This window comes from Myotis davidii, unplaced genomic scaffold (genome assembly GCF_000327345.1).
Source record: "Myotis davidii unplaced genomic scaffold, ASM32734v1 scaffold242, whole genome shotgun sequence".
Taxonomy (NCBI): domain Eukaryota; kingdom Metazoa; phylum Chordata; class Mammalia; order Chiroptera; family Vespertilionidae; genus Myotis; species Myotis davidii.
The window spans coordinates 4,432,209-4,455,725 of NW_006295821.1; the positions used below are offsets into that span (position 1 = coordinate 4,432,209).

The window sequence follows — 23,517 nt, forward strand, 5'->3', positions numbered from 1 at the left end:
GTCCTAATGTCCTCAGGAGGGTCCCTAAGCTCCTTCATGAGGCTGGATCTGCCCCTTGTTGCTCCACCATCCCCCACCAGCCTCACCATTTCCCTTTTGGAATCCAGCCCTTCAAATGCCAGCCAATGTGTTAGTTCCCTCTGCCTGGCACATGCTCCTCTCTCAAGTCTTCCCCTGGCGAATCCTTCAGCACCTGGCATTCCATTAGGAAGCCTTCCCGGATGCCCCAGCTCTGGGCTGGGAGCATATACAACACAGCATCCAGCGCTTCCAGCTGCTTAGCACCTACTGTGCTGCACAGCACTTACTTACAAGGCAGCTGGCCTGTGTCCTCCATCGCACAGGGAGTTGGATTAGGGTGAGCTCTCTGCAGTTTATGGCTGTATCCTCAGTGCCCACAGAAATGTCTGACACATAGTGCTCAATAAACAAATATGGAATGAATTAATTCATGGGTGACAGCCCAAATGAATCTGTGGCGGTCCTTGTTATAAGTGAGAAGAGGCCCTCCAAGGTGGCGGAGAAGTCCGGGGAAGGCAGGGTGCAGGTGATGCCCTGCAGGGCCGACAGGTGCCTTCTGCCTGGTTCCATCAGCCAGAGATATTCGTATTCACGCAAAAAAAGGTTGACAGTTCGATGCACAGTAACAAAACGTCTCCCCTTTGGAGTCAATAAGAATATCAATATTGCATTTTAAAGCCATTTGTCCCTTACATTCCATCCTCCTGTCACATGAATTATATTGACTCGTGTTGAATCGAGTTCAGACCATCCTTCAGTGCCTTTCTTACTCACCTGGAATGCTGGGACTTAGAAAAAAGCCCAATAAATGACGTGATATCTTACCTTATGGAATTTACATTTTAAATGGGTATCCCAAATTGAGTGTCATGGGTCGAGTGTGATCCCTATCCCCCAAATTCACATGCTGACATCCTAACCCCCAGTACTCAGAATGTGATCTAAGTTGAAAATTGGGTCTTTATGGAGGCAATTAAGTTAAAATGAGGTCATTAGGGTGGGTCCCAATCCAATACTGATTAATGTATATATTGATTTGTTAGGCTGTCACGACAAGATACCACGGATTGGGTGGTTTAAACAACATAAATTACTGTCTCCCAGTTCTAGAGGCCCGAAGACCAAGATTAAAGTGTTGGTAGAGTTATTTATCTGGAGGTTTCTCCCCTGTGCCTCCTTCTTGCTGTGTCTCACATGGTCTTCCCTTTTGTGTGTGTGCCTCTGGTATCTACATGTTTGCCCAAATTTCGTCTTTCTATGTGGGAGTCACTGATTGGCTGCCTCCTGCACACCCCCCACTGGGGATCGAGCCCGAAACCCAGGCATGTGCCCTTGGCCGGAATCGAACCCAGGACCCTTCAGTCCACAGGCTGACGCTCTATCCACTGAGCCAAGCTAGCTAGGGCTCAATATATCAATTTTAGGGCACACAATTTATCCTCCAACAATGTATTTATAAAAAGGGGAAATTTGGGCATGCAGGCACACACAGAGGGAAGATAATGTGAAGAGATGCGAGGAAAAAAAAAGTTGTGAATGAACCAACCTCACCAATGCCCTGATCTTGGACTTCCACCCTTCAGACCATAATATCATAAATTTCTGTTGTTTAAACCACTCAGTCCGTTGTACTTTGTTACAGCAGCTCTCAGCAATGCCTAATAATTTTGGACTAAAACAAATATATTATATTTGTGTGTTTAAGAATAGAATAATGTCTAACTCTTCTATGAAGACAAATTTCCCATACTTCAAAATTTTTAGAGGATTAGAGGAGAGGGAGCCATAAAAAGGAATTATAAGGGCAACAAGAGAGCTCAGCCAAGAGGATTTAGACAGGATAATAATTATGTATAGTAATAATGAAGAAGAGAGCATTAACCCATACAGATCATTTTAAATTATAAAATAAAATTATTTTTGTTAATTTGATGACTCTCCTTTTGAAGACATTTAGAACCACAATCAATTTGCAATGCTGTTTTGTGTGCTGTGTCCAAGTTTTCATGGTTTAATAATTAGAAGATTTTAAAACTGAGTCGGAAAACCCTTCATCTCAGGAAACTTCAGTTAGTGAATTTTTATTTGGGAAAATCTAACCACTCTTTGTACTTTCTGCTCAATATTGCTGTGAACTTAAAACTGCTCTAAAAAAATCAAGTCTATTGAAGGGAGAGAAAGAGGTTTTCAAGAAAATCAAGCCAAAAAAGCTATATCCAGATAAATTGTCTTTTATTTGGGAATGTGTTTATCTTAATCATTTCTAGCCTACTCTTGTGGTATTAGGAGGATACAGCCTAATAGTTTTATATAACAGTTTTATGAAATGTGTGGATAGCTTTCAAATTCCAAGTTTTAATCCTTATAAAAGAATGCTTTATTTCTCTGTTCATTTCTATTACTTTTTTTCCACAAAGAGATAACTTTTAAAAGCATGGAGAAACTTTTATCGACAAAAAACAGCAGATTTATTAAACATCATGATCTCCATCAATTAGCACTAAAAGAAACAAATGTGAGCAAATAATGAGGAGAAACTCCATATGTAAAGTCAGGGAGTTTTAGAGCCGAAAGGGCACACATTGTTACCCAGCTCTCTTCAGTGGGCTTCACGCTGGCTCCATGGACTATTGGGCCTGGACTGCTAAGGAGAATTGGGATCTCTTGGACTGGTTCATTGGGGATGATAGATATGGTGACCACTTAAAAACTGTCTGTAGGAATGAAGTAGCAGGCGGGGCTTTCTTGACTCATTTTTCCAACACGATACTTAACGATTACATCTAATACATAAGAAAACTAAAGATTAGAGAAAGTAGGTAGCTTCACCAAGTTCACATGAAGGCCAGCAGTAGAAGCCAACATACATCAGACTTCCGACCTACCATAGGTTATTGGTCTTCTATACTCTACAAGATTTTTTTTGTAACTGGAGTAGCCCACCTCCTCTTAATTGTGACTTTTTCACTTCTCAAGCTTGACTCCAGAGGGTTGTAAATTCTTCCTGATTTCATTATAAAATGCCTCTATACTACAGAGAAAAGTCTAAGAATACAGATGGAGGATGTATTTAAAATTTATGTTCTGTATTCTTTCTCCTAAGTATTTTCTCTTGCATGTCCACTCATTCAACAAAAAGTTGCTGAAGACCCCTTGCATTAGTTTTCTATTGCTGCCTGAATAAATTGCCACACACTTAGGGGCTTAAAACAACACAAATGCGTTACTCACAGTTCTGTAGGCCATCAGTGGGACATGGATATCAATGGGCTGATATCAAAGTGCCCACCAGCTGTGTCCCTTCTGGAGGCTCCAGGAGAGGATCTGGTTCCTGGTCATCCAGATTGTGGGCAGAATCATTTCTAGCCTATTCTTGTGGTATTAGAAGGGTATGCAGCCCAATAGTTTTATGTAACAGTTTTATGAAATTTGTGGATAGCTTTCAAATTCCAAGGACCTTGTTTCCTTGCTGTCCACCAAGGATATCCCCAGCTTCTGGAAGCCACACACATTCCTTGGCTTGTGGTTGTCTTCCCCCATGTTCAAAGTCAGCAATAGAGGAACAAGTCGTTTGCTCATCACATCTCTCTTACCCAGGATTTGGCCTTCTTCTTCCTTTTTTAAAAGCTCATGTGACTAGATTAGTCCCGTTTCCAAAATCCAAAGTTATCTTATTATAAGTTCAGCTAATAAGCAACCTTATTTACATCTGCATCCTTAATTCTTGTTTGTCATGATACAAGATATTCACAGGATCTGGGGATGAGAATGTGGACATCTTGGGTCCTGTCACTTTTCCTACAATATCTATTATGTGTGAGGCATTGTGCTAGATTATGGTGGTTGACACAAGATTAACCAACGTGGTTGATAACCTAAGAAACACATGTTAATCTGCAGAAATAAGTAAATGCTGGGCTGGAGGCATTGCATGTCAAGTGACAAATATAGAGGAGGAAGGACAAAAATTACTATATCTGTATAAATTTTCTGGGATGTAAGTATGAAGAGTATTGTTATTATCAGAAATCTACAGGGGTGAAAATGGAATACAGAGAAAGTATGTTTTCCCAGGTTTAAACAGATTATTTTCTAAACAAAGATAAACTCCATGATGAAGATTTAATAGCCTCCAGACTACTTACTGTGTATATATGTCATGACCATTATTATTATAACTACTCCCAGCATTATTACTGGCTAGTAATTGTGAGTGATTAGTATGCACAAGACATTCAACCAAGCACTTAAGTTACATGATCTCATTAAATCTTCACAGTATCTCTGTGAGGAGAGTGGATGAATTGGTGATGTCTCTTGTAAGTGGAAGAAACCTAACTAAAACTGACTTAAGCAAAAGAGAATTCATTGGTTCATATACAGTAATTGAAGTGTCCAGAGATAATTATCAGGATATATTATTCATTAGAGATAGATAGATGACAGATAGATAGATAGATATGTTGACATATGTAGATATATTGACACATGAGAATATTAGCTATAGATATGGAACTATCTCTTTCTAATTCTAGCTCCAGCTCTAGCTTTAGCTCTTTTTCTCCTCTGAGCTCTACTTCTCTTTGTTAGTTGATTTTACTAACAGCTAAATATATATAACCTCTCAGTTTAGAAACTGCAGCAGGAAGAGATCACCTCATTCCCAATAATTTTCATGGAAGTCTCGCCTTACAGCTGCAGAGTCAGTCTTGAGCAATCCCTGTAGGAGGAGAATGGAATTTCCTGGTCAGTCAGTTAGTCAGGGCCCTTCTGCATGTGGAGCTGCTACACCAGCCCCACCTGCACTGCATCCAACAAGTGGGGGAGGACTATTCTCCCAAATAAAATCTGGGTGCTGTTCCTAAAATGAACAATAGATGTCCCCTAAACTAATAACAGCTACCCACTATACTACTGCCCCTGTCTCCAAGGAGACCAAGGAAGCCCAAGTGAATTTCCCAGCAGAACGCTGCTGGGAAATGCCCGGTGACAGCTCAAAGCAGTCTCATCTTAAATATTGGGCTTACTGTCCCTATGCCACCCAATAGTTAAAGAAAAGATGCGTGTCTTTGACAATCTAACCATTTTGTCAAATACAGTAAAAACCCACAGCATGCTTTCTGCAAAGTAATATTTATTGTAATTTTATATTGGTAAATATATGCTTAATTATTTTTAAAACATTTAGTATGTGCATATAAGCAAAAATAAAATAATAAGAAAAACCACCATCTACTACCAAGGGGAAATCATTTTATACCATGAGTAGTACTTCAAATTATTAAATATGCGTCTATAGAACAATTTAATGTTTTTCTAATAATACAGCAAATAAGTATAATGTAAATTACGTGTCTTACTATTTGTAAAATTTTTCATTTATATTTTTGCTATATAAAAATGTATGATTATGTATGCATATTTATTTACATTCACTTCTGATCTATTTCCTTAAACTCATGGATTGGACTTAGAAGATAAAAGGCCACATAAAACCTTTAGGCTTTTGATATTTATTGTCCAAAACTCAGAAAGTTTATAACAACAGAGATTCTCCCCAACAGTGTATTACACCACTCATTTCTCATTCATTTGTGGACACAGGGTATTATAATGAGTATTTCTCTCTCTCTCTTTTTTTAATCTTCACCCTAGGATTTGCTTATTGATTTTTAGAGAGAGGGAGGGAGGAAGAGAGAGAGAGAAACATCAATGTGAGAAACATTGACCAATTGCCTCCCCTACACTCCCAGACCAGGAAATGAACCCACAACCCACTTATATGCCCTGAACCAGAATCAAACCTGCAACGTTTTGGTGTATGGAATGATGCTCCAACCAACTGAGCCACCTGGCCAAGGCTATAATGAATATTTCTCTTTCTTATAAGTAAAATATTATACATCCTTATTTTTTTCAATTCTTTAAGTACTATAGTATTAGAGCTCTTTTACATTTGTCCTTTTATTCCTCTTTTATTTGCCTCTTATTGTCTAATTTTTTAAAAAATATGTTTTTATTGATTTCAGAGAGGAAGGGAAAAGGAGAGAGAGGTAGAAACATCAATGATGAGACAGAATCATTGATCGGCTGCCTTTTGCACACCCACTACTGGGGATCGAGCCCATAACCAGGCGTGTGCCCTTGACCAGAGTCAAACCTGGGACCATTCAGTCCACAGGCTGATACTCTATCCACTGAGCCAAACCAGCTAGGGCTAATTCTTAATTTAATACATAATCTTTTCTTCCTTCCTTTCTTTCTCTCTCTGTCATTACCCATGAGCATTTTCCTTTCCCAGCATCTTTGTTTATTGTAGGAAACAGAGTTTTAAAGAATGCAGTTCTACTTACATGGAGTAGAATGGTTGACGTATCAAACACTGTAAATGTGGAGGGGAGCAAGAAGCCCAACTTCTCATTCAACACATTGCTTTATATTGATTTTATTGCCTCTGGGAGACAAATATAAAAAATTCTTTTATTATTCTTCATACATATTTTCTCAGTTTAATAGGTATTGCTAAATACACACACACATAAATGTAATCAGTGGAAGACAGTAGAGATCTAAACTATTGAAGGAATGACCATATCTGTCATTATAAAGAGCAGATGCTAGGTCACTCAAATGAGAGTTGTAACTGAGTGTTAAATTCTGTTATTTGTCCAAAAAAGAGAGAGACTAATTTCCTTGTATTGTATCTCTATCACTTTAAACTTATTCTTTGGCAAATTAGCAACCATTGTTAGACTCCTTCCATTGTGTGAATACTTGAGTCTTGTTTTTTCGAAGTCACATGTAAACCAATGATACCAGAGAGCAACGGTCAGGAGGAAACACAGAAATAGCTTAAGGTGCCATTGGATGAAGCGAATCATAATTATGCCCCTCTGCTTGGTCTTGAAACTAGGAGAATAAACAATTAATATGCTGCTGCCTGAGATATTTCCTTTGGCAACTGATGTGCCAGAATCTCACTCTGTGGAAAATATGTGTGACTATAAGATACAACTTTGTTGTGTTGTTTTTTTTTTAAAATATATTTTATTGATTTTTTACAGAGAGGAAGGGAGAGAGATAGAGAGTTAGAAACATCGATGAGAGAGAGACATCGATCAGCTGCCTCCAGCACATCTCCTATTGGGGATGTGCCCGCAACCCAGGTACATGCCCTTGACCGGAATCGAACCTGGGACCTTTCAGTCCGCAGGCCAACACTCTATCCACTGAGCCAAACCGGTTTCGGCACAACTTTGTTCTTAATGGAAATATGCATTCTAATGAGTGATATATTCTTCAAATGGACCTACATTCCATCCCTCAAACATCTACTTGCCTGCCATTAATGTCATTGCTTCCAATGTTTTTTCTAATTTCTTTTCTTTATATTACTTTATTTTCACTTGAATGTCCTACTTCAAATGTCGAAACTACTGGAAATCAGTTCAATTCAAATCTGACAAATAAAGGTGGCTAATTATTCTAGTTAATATTCTCTTTGTTAGATTTAATATTGACCTTAAAATAGTAAGACTGACATTCTTATCTGGTTCACAAACTGTTCTAGAATATTTTTCTTTTCATTAGAGTCAGTGTATTGCCAACTTAAGTTCTGGCATTTGTTTTGAGTAAAAACATTTTGATTCAAATCACAACTGTTTTTGTTCCCATTTAGTGTTTCAAAAACTGGTGCATCAAATTAGGAAAATGATTTTCCCTTAACTCATTGAAAAGAAAGCATATTTCTGAAGTCAGGGTCTATTTATGAGGTGTTTACATGCCTTGAAGCCATTAACATGTGTCTACATATGCATGAGTATACACAGACATTGGGATAATTTTGTATGTATTCTGTGATTACACGGAAAGTCTGGTTTTCTCTTTAGAAAGAAAAGCAGGAAATGTTGTTTGTACTCTAAATACATTGATGGATCAAAGCATTAGCAAAACTGTCTCTTCAATCACAACTCATGGTTTGAGATACTGCAGCCACAGAATTATTTACACAGTTTCCTGTTTTCAAGGATATTTCCTTTACAGACTCATAGTTACCAAGAATTTCTTAATTTAAAAAAAGACTGGGATATATACTAACCAATGACACTGATTTATGATATGTGAACCCCACTGAGCCATTTCCAGAGAAAAATAACAAAAATAAAGAGAAATAGAACATAATAGGTACTGTTCTTAACAAGGAACATAGTTTTCTTCATATAGCTTCTTAAGCGATGATGCTGAACTCACTATATGGCTCAACAGGAAGTCACAGAAACATCCCAGGAGAGAGATCCAATTTTTTCACATCCTCCTGTAATATAGATTCATATGACACGCTTTCACAAATTTCTGTGAATTCTTGAATGTACTTTGTGAAATTCCTTTAAATACTATTCCTCCTTATGAGAGCAATCCAACCGGAAAAGTGAAAGCATCTTGCAACATTTTGTTCCTAGTGATGGAAGAGAAGGAGTTGAGCTTTTTTATTCCTTTTGCATGTAACTTTCACCAGATCCACTTGGAGCCCCTGGTACGTGGTAGCTTATCAGAACAGGAAGAAGGATGAGTCTTTCTGTACACCAGTACCCAGTGCTTGAACCTTGCATTGTTTTGATGCTTGGTGCAGATGCACGCAGCTGCACTCCAGTGCCTAACCTCTCTTCCAGTAATCTGTATGGCTTTCCTCCATACCACCCTATAAAGTCTTCATAAAAGCAACCACTAAAGGATTCATTAGGGAAAATTAAATGATATATTTGGTGAGTGTATATTTTCTTTGTTCGTTAACTGTTTTCTAGTTTCTTACAATACATTTTTCATAATAAAAAAATCACTGTAAGCATTTAGGGGAAAACAACAATGTGAAATATGATATTTAACAGAATTTGCTAGTTTTCTGTTTAAACTGTATATTCTCTGGCTGCAGACAGTCTTTGTTCCAGTAAAATCCTGGAAAACTTTAGGACCCTTTGTTGAGGAAATTCTCTGCTTAGCTTCAAGATATTTCAAATGCCCAATGTATTAATCAACTTAGTGTAGATTTTAAAGAATGAGTGAACTCTCTGTAGAATATCTCTGCCATTTTCACGTGGGCCTTTGATTTTAAGTTTAATTAGTATCATTTTCAGTTTTTAGAGCAATCTATAATCTATATAATGTATAGTTAGCGTTCAGCTTTTATGCAGCCACGTATTTATTAGTATGGCCTGTTCTTGAGCATCTGTGTCACTTTTCTCTGTGATATGTGTACCTATAGTTTACCATTAGGTTAAAGTGATTTGCTTTGTTATCTAATGTATTCAATCGAAACATTCTCTTATAACTCGAGGTGTTAATGGATGCATTATTCCTTGGTTTCTTCCCCACATTAAGCAAATACTTATGTTCTTTTGGAGATAAGCAGCCTGCATGGAGTGAATAAATGATCCTTACTCTCAACAATGTCAACTAGAGGAAAAACAATATAATGTTATTAATATTAGTTAGATGTAAAAGTAATGCCAGACTTTATTCATCATACATATCTGATATACCTGCTCCTACACCCCTAAGAAAAAAATGAATCGTTTAAAATATATACATTAATTACTTAACATTTTCCCTTGCTTAAAAATAGTACTCTATAAATATATAAACATTCATAAGCCTAATTCTTTTTGCAGATGGTCACTATGATTTGGAAATTGTTTTCTAGTTGTTGTTTTTTTTCACTTGACCTCTAATTTTATATTGTTTTACCAGCTCAATCATAAAATAACTAGAAAATTAGCAAATTCTCTATAAATCACTATTTTATTATCTTTACCTTTAAAAAATAGTGAACACAATTTGGATGCCAATGCTAATTTTGTATTTCTGTAAGTTATTTCTAAATAAATCCTAAGTTATAATTTTGTGAAATCACTATTGTAGCAAATATAAAATGAAAAAAATATTAAAGTTGAAACACTAATTTCAAAAACTGTTTCTGCAACGCTAATAATTTACAGTAAAAGAAAAATTGTCTTGATACTGAGTATGAGTGTGACTTCTAGATCAAATCGGCAAGCTGAAGCCAAAATTTTACTTTTGAACTGTCTCTAAACCTATGGAAATTGAAGTAAAAACTACAAAATTAGATACATTCAAGAGGTAATGAAACCTAGAAAATGAGATGTTATTAAAACAGACTTAAAAGGTAGATGCACCATTTAGAATCCTGCCAGAATTGGCAGAATTGGGAGAGCCTTCAGAGCAGGCTCTAAAACAGACCTCAGCAGAGGTGGGAACTGTCCTTCCAATAGGATCCTTTGGTGATCTTGGTTTTGTTTATGGAGAGTTCAGAGAGAAGCAGAATGAAAACACCAGAAATTCCCTGAGGATGAAAGACTATTGGCAGAAATATGGTCATCCCCATTCCTGTGTATGTAATGGTGGTGTATGTCCACAAATACCATGATCTGCTTTCTAAAGACATTGAATGAGCTATTGAGATGGATGTGAGCAAGGCTTCATACTTTTGAGAGTCAGAGGGAAGGAGCTGCAGTTTGTCTAATTAAGCTCCATGCACTCATCCTAAGAAGAATTTTGCCTCCTGGACAAACTTGAAATTGAAGGTGACAAGAGTGTAAAATGTTATGTGGAAGGATCAGTATCCACTGCCTGTAAACTGATGGGGGAAAAACAAAAAAGGAAACCAAAAGTGGAAGTGGAGGAAATGATAAATTATCAAAGCATTCCTTGAAGGAATTTCTCCAACGTGGAGGAAAACCATGGTTTCAGATTGGAAGGGTCTAGCAAAAGAAGCTACGCATAGACATATCTTTTTGAAATTTTAGAGTACAACAGATATATGGAGTATTCGAAGAGGTTTCATAGAGGATAAAAAACTTAAGCCCTCATGAAATGAGGAGAATATGAACATCAGTGAGGTAGGCAGGATTTTGACCCCCACACTCTCCCTTGATGTTATGCCTATAAATCTGCTACATTACATGGCAAAGGGGACTTTGCACATGGGATTAATTTACAAATCAGCTTACCTTAAAACAGGGAGGTTATCCTGGGTCATCCAAGTGGACCCCGTATAATCACAGAACACAGAAGGGTTGGCCACAAAGATGAAGTAGATCCGAGAAATAGAATCATGGGAAGAATTCGCCCACTGTTGCTAGATTTTAAGATGGAGAAAAGGGCCATGAGCCAGGGAATTCAGGTAGCCTGTAGAAACTAAGAATCTCCAGTTAACAGCCAGCAAGAAAACAGAAATCTCACTTCCACCATCACATGAAACTGTATGCTGTTATTCATTATCAGCTTTAATAATCAAAGCCAATACCCTCATTTCAGCCTCAGGACACAGAGCAGAGAAACCGGTTGAACCAACCCAGGCTTCTGACCTACAGAACTGTGAGATAATGAATGGGCGCCATTTTAAACCACTGTGTCTCTGACAATTTTTCACAGCAGCTGAAGAAAATGGACATAGATTTTGGTACTAGAAGTTGAGGGCGCTGTAACAATTGTCTAGAAATATAGAAGTGCTGTGCTAGTAGGCATTGGGGGAAGATGGAAGAATTTTGAGAGGCATGATAGAAAAAGCCCAATTGTCTTGCATAGGATGCTAGTAGAAATAGGGGCTGTAGAAGATGTGGCTAAGGGCTCAGGAAGAAATGAGAAATGTGTTCATAGAAATTGGAAACATGATATATAGTATGAAAAAGCTTAGCAGGATTGCGTCCTGCAGTTACATGGAAAGCAGAAGTGGTTCAGTGGTGAAGTTGGCTCTGTAAGCTGAGGGGATTTCCCAGCGAAATGTTTAAGGTGTTACCTGGTTTCTTCTTAATGCCTATACGAAAACACAAAAAGAGAAAGATAAATTCAGAAAACTGAAACAATAAGAATCCATGATTTGATGACTTGGAAAATTTACAGTCTACCAAGAGAGCGAGAGATTTAAAACATTGCTGCCAGGAATGCTCATTCTAGAGAAAACAAAACGAAACACTCGAGGGTGTGGCTTTACAACCATTCTGACGCCTCGGAAAGCTTGCAAGGTCAGAGTGTTCAGTTACACCAAAGGCTTCTGAGGAGATTAAAGATCCCCTCAGCCATCTGAGCAACAGCCAAAAATAGAGAAACTATTATCTAGGAAAGATCCGTGGAGGAGCTTCTTATCTGATGGAGTGAATCCCTGTGACATAGATAAGACTCTCACAAAGTTGTTGAGAATTTTAGACCAGCAACAATACTGCCGGCTTGGACTGAAAGGGACAGAGACGGGGTGAAATGAAGAAATGCTGGCTATTGGACGTCTTCCTCCCAAATGATCTGTCAAGAAACATGCTGATGAAACTACTCAGCTGCAAACATATACTACTGTTCATTAAAAAAAAAAAGAAGAAGAAGAAGAAGGGTAAATCAGAGGGGGCAAAGCTTGGAGCCCAGAGGGCGGAGCTGAGAACCACAGAAAATTTTTCCCAGGTCTGGAAACCTAGTGGAGTTAGTGCAGGTGGATTTCAAATTTGATTTGGGCCCATTTTTTTCTTCCATTTTTCTCCCTTTTTGAAGCAGAATATCTGTAATTATTAGTTTATACCTGTCTCACCACTGTATGTTGGGAACATAACTTGCTTTCTAGTTTCACAGATAGAAAGAAATTTTATCCCTGGATGGATTATGCCCAGATCACATCCATGCCTAATTTAGATGATTTAGATAATGAGATTGGAGGGATTTAAAACTGATGAGATTTAGAGATTTCTGCACTTTGAGTTGATGCTGCATTGGGGGGAGACTTTGGGGACCTTGGATAGGGTGAATGTGTTTTGCATGTGGCATGAATGTGAATCTTTGGGGGCCAGAGGGACTGAATAATGCCCCCTTCAAAAGATGGCCCTAGCGCAGTGATGGCGAACCTTTTGAGCTTGGCGTATCAGCATTTTGAAAAACCCTAACTTAACTCAGGTGCCGTGTCACATATAGAAATTTTTTGATATTTGCAACCATAGTAAAACAAAAGACTTATATTTTTGATATTTATTTTATATATTTAAATGCCATTTAACAAAGAAAAATCAACCAAAAAAATGAGTCCGTGTGTCACCTCTGACACGTGTGTCATAGGTTCGCCATCACTGCTCTAGCCTAATCCCCGGAACTGGTGAATGTATTACATAGCAAAAGGGGTTTTGTAGATATGATTAAGATTATAGACCTCGAGATGGGGAAATTATCTTGGATTATCTACCTTGGGCCAATCTAAATGTATGGGCCCTGAAAAACACAGAATGCAGACGAGTTAATCAGAGAGATGCCATATAAGAGACAGGAAAGATATGGCAGAAGGAGAGTTTGGAGAGACTGGAAGAATGAGGACGATTCCATGTGCCATTGCTGCCTTTGAAGGTAGAGAAAGGGCCCATATCTAAGGAGTGAGGACAGACAAGTTCTAGAAGTTGAGAACAAACCCAGCCGACAGCATGCAAGGGAATCAGAACCTCAGTCCTACACACACAGAGAACCAAATTCTGCTAACAAACTGAGCTTTGAAGCAAATCTTCCTTATAAGCTCTAGAAAAGAACTCAGCCCTGCCAATATCTTGATTTTGGACTTCTGAACACAGAGCAGAGAAACCAGTCAACCCTTCTAACTTTTGGTATACAGAACAGTGATTAAATAATTTCATGTTGTTTTAAGCTGCTAAATTTGTAGTAATTTCTTCCAACATCAATAGGAATTTCACACACAACACTGAATACTAAGCCACAGTGAAGTTGTGTTGCCAACGTTTTTAGAAGAAAAAGATTATGAATGTAGGATGTGATTCGGAGGAGAAATATCTTTCAAGCAGAATAAACTTTGTTGAAATTAAATATATATACTTTGAAAGTTTACCTTCCATATATCACATCTGAAAAAACTGAAGTTTTACTGTAGAACAAAAAAGTAACTGAAAGAGGATAATATAGTCTTCATGTTGATGATACAGTAACAATAAATTATAAGATAACTAATGGCCCGGTGCATGAAATTCATGCACAATTCAAATATAAAGCTACCAACATTTTCATAAATTTTATGAAAATTTAATTAGAAGAAATATTTTAATATTGCTATTTGCCCTTTCTCTATAATAGAAGTGTCAGAGATGAAAGAAAATTAGTAAAATGTATATGAAAATAATATATAAATTTATTAACATACAATCATAAGATATAACAACAACAAAGACATGATATAAAAACAACAAAAACATGATGTAAAAACAACACTGATACAAACAATGACTGATAAGTTGATTAAGCTTATTCTAATATCTCCCTGTATACCACATGAGGAATGGGGTTCCCTCCTTCCTCCTGTCAGGGTCCTGGGTACAGGTGAATGGGATTCCTGGCTGGCAGGCTGCTGACAGCAAGCTCTCCAATGGCTGATTCTGTGAGGAATGGGGCTCCCTCCTCCCTCCTATCAGGGTCCAGTTTGAAGTCTGGCCACGACCCTGATTGTGTGAGACTCAGAGTTCCACTGCGCCCTGGCGGGGGCCCAGGTCGGGGCCTGGTGGGAGCTCCCTCCTGCCAGCAGCCTGCTGTTTGGTTGTCCATCCAGTTGTTTAGGTCACGACAGCCCCTGGCTTTTTTATATATATTAGGATATCTGTGCAACAAAAGTAATCAGTTCATATTACAGCATTGGACTTGGTATAATTATAAACTGGATAACTTAGTGATATAAGGATGAAAGTATAATATTTTTTCTGATTACTTGAAAAATAGAAGATAATTCAAGTATAAAGCTATCAAAATTTTCATAAATTTTATGAACTGGTAAGTATAAAAAGTGATCATCTATTTTGCCTAATTACAGGGGTGGGTAAAAGTAGGTTTATGGTTGTGAGTATGTGAAACAGTTTCTATTCTGTGTTGTTACTTATTAACCAGTGTTTTATTTTCCATACAAATAGCTGTAAACCTACTTTCCCCCATGCCTGTATTTAAAATACTTTGAATAACATTGTAATTAAATGGGATTAAATTAACTCTAAGGACTTATATTTTTTTTTTACTTTCAATTTTTAAATTTAACATATAGAACAAAAAAAAAATCCCCGGAAAATGTAAATGTGGTTTTAGAACAAAAGCAATAACTGGCCAACTTTGGGGATTAATAGGGTAAAACAGAATTATAGTGACATGAACTTACTCAGCTATTTCAGTTGAGAATAATTAGCTATGATCTAAAAATCACTGGGATAAGAAATAGTTGCATGAATATATTGTTTAGAACTATGAAGGTAATCACTCCCAACATAAAAACAAACAAGAAGCAAAAACAAAAATGATCCAAAGGTCATATTGGATTATGGCCGCAAAATTACCTCAACTTAACTTGATTAAGTCATTTAAGACAATTTCCAAATAAGGTCACCTTCTGTGGTACTAGGACTTAGGTTTTTAACAATCCTTTTGGGGGACTTGATTCAGCCTTTAACATACATAAATGAAATATGGAACCTAATAAAATGTACTCTACATAGAAAAAGGGAGACAGAGTTTGAGAGGCAGAATAGCATACACTTGAAAAAAGTTACTACAAGGATAAATTTATCATCATATCCTCTCAGTAAAATTCAGTATATGAGGACCTTTTAAAACATGGAGAGAAGAATGAATGGGAATTTGGCTGGGAAGTAGGAAAACATAATGGATTTAGATTAAATAAAATATTTCAGGAAAACAGAAACTGCAAATCTGTATACATGTACAATATCAACCATAGAGAAGTTGGAAAAGATAAACTTGAAGAATGCAAAGGCAAAGTTCAAGGTGGAGACGAAGAATATAAAAATGATGACAGGGGATGTGATAAATTGAAAACATACAAAACATAAAACTGAAAAAAGGAAGAATCAACGATATATGAGGAAATATCTCTTATTGACAGACAAAGGTGGTTCTCCTCATTCTGCCAAAATTAAGGAAATTATATCAAATTGAAAACATTCTTAAATTTTGAAAATGAAGAACATATCCTGCAAATTGCAAGCGGGAAAATATCACATTTGACTTGAAAGAAAAATACTGAGGTCACACTTTTCTTTCAAAGAGAAATATTTTCAGCTTTGTTTGCTATATGGGAATCTCTCTTGAGGGCATCTGGTTGGACAAGAAAAATAAATCAAGTAGATCTGCTTTCCTAGAAGTGTGTCATTGGAACCCCGCAGTCCTGACCAAGAGAGAAAAGCAATGAAGTCATGTATGCACATGTACATGAAAAAGCAGCAAAGATGTGCCTGCAAGGGGCTGGGGGATGTGCAGCAGGCAACAGATTGATTACTATGTGCTATTAATTAGCGCTATGTTTGCCACTCAGGTGAAGCACACCCAATTCCATGTTATTCTATAATGCTGTTCTTTAATTGCTTGGCATGCTGTTGGTCTTGTATTTCAATAAATAGGCTGGACTTTTTCTAATATTCTTCCCACCACCTGTTTTTTGTTGTTTTTCACATAACTTAGCTCCAGTGGGTTTCTGTTAATTGCAACTAAATAATCCCTGAATTGAGATAAGTATAAAACAATATGCAAATATTTTTAATAATCACTGGAAGACATAAAATGATAGTAATTTGACAATCCTATCTAATAAAAGAATAATATGCAAATTGACCATCACCCACACACACAAGATGGCCACCACCATGTGGTCAAAGATGGCCGCCCCCATGTGGACACAAGATGGCTGGCGGGGGAGGGCTGTTGGGAGGGACCAGGCCTGCAGGGGAAGGCAGTAGGGGGCAAACAGGCTGGTAGGAGAGGGTAGTTAGGGGTGACTGAGCCAGCAAGGAAGAGCAGTTGGGGGTGACCAGGCCAGCAGGGGAGGGTACTTAGGGGTGACCAGGCTGGCAAAGGGAGGGCAATTAGGGTTGACCAGGCCAGAAGGGGAGGGCATTTGGGGGTGACCAGGCCAGCAGGGGAAGGCAGTTAGGGGCAATTGGGCCAGCATGGGAGGGCAGTTAAGTGTGACCAGGCTGGCAAGGGAGGGCAGTTGGGGGTGACCAGGCCAGCAGGGTAGGGTACTTAGGGGTGACCAGGGTGGCAAGGGAGGGCAGTTAGGGATGATCAGGCTGGCAAAGGGAGGGCACTTAGGGGTGACCAGGCTGGCAAAGGGAGGGCAATTAGGGGTGACCTGCAAAGGAGGACAGTTAGGCATCTATCAGGCTGGCAGGGGAGTAGTTAGGGGGTGATCAGGCTGGCAGGCAGAAGCAGTTAGGGGCAATCAGGCAGGTGGACTGGCGAGTGGTTGGAAGCCAGCAGTCCCAGATTGGAGAGGATACAGGCTGGGCTGATCTGGGCTGAGAGCCCTCCTGCCCCACCCCCGTGCATGAATTTCATGCACCGGGCCTCTAGTAAATAAGCATAAAACATCTGATGATAGCCAAAAGAGGTTGTGGGATAAGGAGTTGAAGGAAGTACATTTTTAATTTCCTTATCAATAATCTTGATAATTAGGTACATATAGGTTCAAATGGATGTAATTTTTAAAAATATAAGTTCTAATAAAATTAAAACATACATTTAACAAATTATGAAAATATGAATTTAAATATGCTCACATAGTATATGATGGAAAACAAAGGAAATGATAAACTTTTTTAAATGTTTGGAAATGTTATTATCTGCTGAAAGCAAGACCAACCACTACAAATCCAAAATAAATGTAAATTGATTAAAATCTCCTTTTCAATCATTGTGAAACTCATAGATGTAGAACATGATAGACAGAAAAATATAAAGAGATCAATAAAGATTAAAACAATAAAACTTGAGAAAAAGAAATGAAAAATTCATTTTTCAGTGGCAGCAGAAAGAATAAAATACCTAGGAATAAGCTTAACAACAACAAAAAAAATGAAGGACTATATACTGAAAATGACAAAGCAATATTAAAAGAGATTGAAAAATACACCACAAAATGGAATGATATCTCATATTTATGGATTGGAAGAACCAACATAGTTACAATGGCCATAATATCGAAAGCAATATATGGATTTAATGTAATCCCCATCAAAGTCCCAAAGTCAAAGTTCCAAAAAGAAACAGAACAAAAAAAAATCATCAGATTGTCTGTATACAGTGGAAAAATAAAGCCTCTTCAATAAATCGTGCAGGGAAAACTGGAAAGGCACTTGCAAAAGGATGAAACTAGATTAGTTTGTCCCCATATAAAAAAAAAAATTCAAAACCTATATATCATATGCAAATGGTATGCATGTGTATATGTATGTTTGTATTATCCTTTTAAATGGTGAAAATAAATTCCAATTCTTTCTTCTTTTTTTTAAAATCCTAACAAATTCACATTTGGAGTGATTTTCCTCCTCTTTTTACTTCACTGTTTTCTAAACTTTTGGATTCAAAAATATATTAAAGTATGTTACTAGTTCAAATATTTGAAAAAATAGTGTCATAACTCGTTGGATTTAAAGATGATAAAAGGTAAATTGCTGGACTAATGAAGGATTATATTTAAGTAATATCATGTGTTTATTCTAAGGATTTCCTGAAAATATTTGACTTCCTTGTACTTAACTTATATTTATAATGACTATAGTAGAATAGAGTAATTGTGTTGAGTGGTGAAAAATAAGGTGTTTCTGTGAGTGGGTTAGAGTAATTAAAATCAGCAAAAGAAATTTAATTATATGTATTTTAACCACCTTCCTAATTTATAATGGGAATAATTAAAATATTATGTGATATTTTACTATCCTCCGGGTACTATTCTAAATAAATTATATGTATTATTTAATCCTCAAAAAAACTCCACAAGGTTGGTATTATAAGGTTGAGCAATAATTTCTATAATTATTCTTATTCAATGATAAATAGCAGGTAATGATTCATTATATATTGCAAATAGAACATTTTGTAAGCAAAATACTATATCAGAACAACATTTCATGAGCTGAAAATGTCCTTTTCTTTTCTAACCCTAATCAGTTAGATATTTGTGCAATGTGATTATAGTTTAAGAAATTATTTTCATTTGGAAATATGTTCTTATAGTTCCTTTGAGTGATGAGAAGAGTTAGCCACTATAGGTAGGCTTTCCTGGGAAGCACGTCTGTGTGCAAATGGTTTACTGGGGTGGACACTGGGAACTATACTGTTCTGTGAGAAGTCAGGGAAGGAGGTTTCAGAAGAGGGAAAAGGTCTGAGGCTGGGATGGCCTTCACAGATTCCCTGATTCTCAAAGGCAGCTTCCCAGGGTCCCAGAAACTTTAGGTAAGGCTCATCCACAGGTGGTTTCTGGGGAGACATTGAGGCGGGATCTAATTGCCTACAGCATTCCCAGATGGAAGGGTAAGTGGCCATGTCCTGGGGGACCTCTGGTTGATGCACCCCACCGTCCATCACATAAAACAAGAAATGCTGGACTTAGCAGGCTGTATATCCTGTTTATTCATAAATGTATCTAACAGAGAAGCAGACATCTGTCAGAGTTCAAGACAGAGCGGAATGATATAGAGAGAAAAGGCAGTACCATATTCTAGGCAAACCCTAAAGAAAAGAAATTGTTTTGAGGCATAAATCCAAAAGAATAGAAGAATAGATAAGGAGATAGTAACCAAAAACCTCTTAGACACAAGAAAGAACATAGATGTGTGCTCAAGGATTTGCTGAGGGCAGGAAGCAGCCGAGAGGAAACCAAGCATCAACCAGATTTACAGACTGCACATCTGTAATTCCCAGACTCCCTCCAGGCACAAGAATTGACAGTGGAAGATGTTTGGAAGAGGCAACAAAATATGTTTAAGAAGCTGTTACATCTCCATAGCCTGTGTCCACCTCTCCAACCTAGTAATTCCCCCTTCCTCACCTTAGAGAAAAGACTTGGAATATTTGTGTGTGGGATGGGACCTATATTTTCAGAGATGACTGCAGAACATTATTGTCCTGGGTGACCCCAGGAGGAGTTACAGTAGGGGCCCAAAATGAGGATGAAGTGCGTACAGCATACACACCAAAGGTTGAGATTCTCTCCCAACCCCTACCCCATCACAGTGCCTTCTCCCATCTAACTCTCAGGAAACTGGCTCCCCAGCTTTCGCACTCCTGAACAGGTATTGGATATTTCCTGGGTAACCCAAACAACCTAAGGAAATCATTTAAAAAATGTCTCCATCAAAGCAGTTGAGGCAGGTTATCCTACAGTGTAGCTCACAGTTCACAATCCTTTTTAGGTGCTGAGATCCCAATACTTTTTCATGTAAGCAGACAATCTAGAATGTGCAGACTTCCCGTGTAAAAAAATAAGAGACGAACAACAACAACAACAACAACAAACCAACAAAGTGATTTGGAGAAAACAGAGCCTATGCAAAGAGGAAATAAAACATGACAAATAAAATAGCTGCAAATATCTGAGAGCAATAAAAGAATAGATTGCAACTATGAAATGAGAACACTTAAAAAATAAAACCTAACCTTGAGAATACATAAAAGTGCCCGTGGAAATTAAAATGTGGTAGAAAAAAAATCTCAATAAAATTATTACAGGATAAAGCTCACCAAATCCTCTAGAATACAGAGCAAGGGATGAAGTGGTATCAAATAGGAGAGATGAGATAAGAAAACTAAAGGACAGGTCCCAGAGGTCCAACAACTTAATGTGGGAGTGATGCTCAAGTACATATGAAGGAAACAATTTTCTAAACCAGAATCCCATACTCAGCCAAACAATCAATTAAATATGCAGCAAAATAAACATATTTTTAGCCATACAGCATCTTAGAAATTGACTCCCATGAGCTTTTCCATATGAAGATCCTAGATGACATGGTCCACCAAATTGAAAAAGGAGGCAGAGGATACAGAAAATAGGGAGTCCAGAGGAGAGAGGTAGCAAGCATCCCAAAATGATGCTTCATTAGGGTTTTCAGGCTGGTAGCTATGTACCAGGCATAAAAAAAACAACCAGTCCAGATGGTAGGCTCCAGGATATATTTCTTCAGGAAGATAAAACTGATAGAACATCTGACTCAATTGAAATAACTGGTAAAATATTTGGGATTGAATTAATAAGTACATAGAAAACTGTAAGATATTAACTCTAAGAAAACATTGGTTTAATAATGGGAAACTAAAGTTTACTAGTTGGCTAAATTAGCATTGTTTTTACAACATCCTAATAAAGCAAAGAATGAACACTGAACTCACTACCAGGGCGGAAAGGGGATGGTGGCAGTATGGTGGGGATCATATAAGCTGGAGGAAACAGGAGAACAAATGTTTTATCCTCACATGCAAAATGAAAACTCAAGAAAAGCACAAAGTAGGCTATTTACAATATGGTGTTAAATACAGAAACGCTAAAAGAGTGGCAATTGCCTCTAAGAAGAAAGAATTCAGAATGGGGGGGGGATGAATTTTTTAATTATTTTGTAAGAAGTCTTATGGAATTATTTGGTTGTTAAAATACATGCATGTATAACTCTGAATAAAAATTCAGATTACAAGATGCACAGGGGAAATAGAGTATTCACTTTGTCAGTCAAAAAGAGGAATACATATATTTGTTTGAATGAACATCTTTATCTTTTCTGAAATGACTTTACTAATAATTATAAATCAGCAATCTAGCTATTGAGCTAACTTGGAAGACCTTCTTATTGGGGTGACATTATTAAACATTTTCTGACTATGAACATTCTAAAACATTGATCTAAATGACCTTTAGATTTCTATTCTTATCATCTTAACTGTAAACTCTTTTCTGTATAGAATATAATTTTGGAAAACTTATACTTCAATAAATGATTAGTCTTACCAGTAGTTATATGATATAAGAAAATATCATACAATGAAAATGTCGCAGCTACAGACCTCATTAATTCAGTTTTTTTTCCATATTCTATCTAGGCGAAGGTGAAGTTTACCTTTGAATGCCTAAGAAGAAATGAATATTGTAAGCATCATTATAAGGATATATTGGTCATTTATTTCAAAGAAACTGAAGATTGCAGTGTATAACATATCATTTAATAGATTATTTTTATTAAATAAATATATATTGAGTTTATTCATATAATAAATGCTCATCGAGTATGTTTTGCTCAGGTCTTCTGCAACCCATTGGGAACGCAAAGCTGAAAATATATAGTTCTTGCTTTTAAGTTGACAGATGAGTAAGGAAATTGACATGAAAATGAGCAATTGAGAGTAAAAGAACTAATAATAATTGCTCTATTGAAGTTACACAAAATGCATTCACAGCCCAGGCATGTGTGTGCAGGCTTCACACAGGGAATTTCCTGTGAGCTGAACTTGAAAATAAAAATGAGAATAGGTATATGAGTTGATGGAGAATATACCAGCAGCTTGGACAATGATACAGATTTGGGTGGAAGTACCACGTGTTCTGAAAAGAACCGGAAGGAGTTCAGGATAGCTGGAACAGTGAGCAATGAGTCTGCAGAGAGAGGAAAGGATATTTTAGATTTATTATTTATGTGGTATCATGAGACACTATTAATTGCTAGTATTATTAACTAGAGGCCCGATGCATGAAATTCGTGCACTGGGGGCGGGGTGTCCCTCAGACCAGCCTACACCCTCTCTAATCTGGGACCCCTCGGGAGATGTCCGACTGCTGATCCCACAGGGATTGGGCCTAAACCGGCAGTTGACATCCCTATTACAATCCGGGACTGCTGTCTCCCAACTGCTCGCCTGCCTGCCTGCCTGATCACCTCCTAACCACTCTCCTGCCAGCCTGATCGATGCCTAACTGCTCCCATGCTGGCCTGATTTCCCCCAACTGCCCTCCCCTGCTGGCCATCATGGGGGCGGCCATCTTGTGTGAGGGCATGATGGTAAATTTGCATATTACCTCTTTATTATATAAGATGGTAGCCAATTTTTGAAGCATATTTATGTGATAGGCACTAAGCCAAGAACTTTACATTCAAAATCTAATTTAATCCTTCCGATTGCTCTATCCTTATTTTTCAGTTTTTGAAGCTTGAGTGTAATATAATACAATTTGTGTAGAAACTTCATCCTATCAGTTTGAGACAATGTTTCAGTCCAGTGGAAAAATGGCTTATGCAAATACATAAAACATGACTATTTATAATATAGCAAGAAACAATGTTGAAAGGTAATGAATAGCCAGTTATTTTATTCTTTCTTTTTTTAATCCTCACCTGAGATTATGTTTTATTGATTTTAGAGAGAGAGAGGAACATTGATGTGAAATAAACATTGATCAGTTGCCTCCCGTAGGCACCCCACCTGGGGATGGAACCCACAACCTAGGTGTGCCCTGACCGGGAGTCCAACACACAACCATTTTCTAATGTATAGATGATGCTCCAACCAACTGAGCCACTGACTAGGGCACCAGTTGTTTTACTCTTTTCACCACTTTGAAAGTTTCAGAACTACCCATCTATCAATTGTAAAATAAGAACAATGTGTAATTTTAAAAGAAGAAGGAAAAGGGGA

At 37.5% G+C, this 23,517-nt stretch overlaps 1 protein-coding gene across 2 annotated transcripts in view; it reads left to right on the top strand.

Annotated features, from left to right (window-relative positions):
* Positions 1–23,517, top strand: part of FAM155A (family with sequence similarity 155 member A) — a 606,241-nt gene that overhangs the window by 581,060 nt on the left and 1,664 nt on the right. Inside the window, exon 3 of one of the 2 annotated variants that reach the window (XM_006770702.2) lies at positions 21,931–21,976. The exons of the other annotated variant lie outside the window; for it this stretch is intronic. Within the exon in view, the coding sequence (XP_006770765.1) occupies positions 21,931–21,953 (23 nt within the window). The 3' untranslated portion in view covers positions 21,954–21,976. The remainder of the gene's footprint in view (positions 1–21,930; positions 21,977–23,517) is intronic. 2 annotated transcript variants of the gene reach the window in all.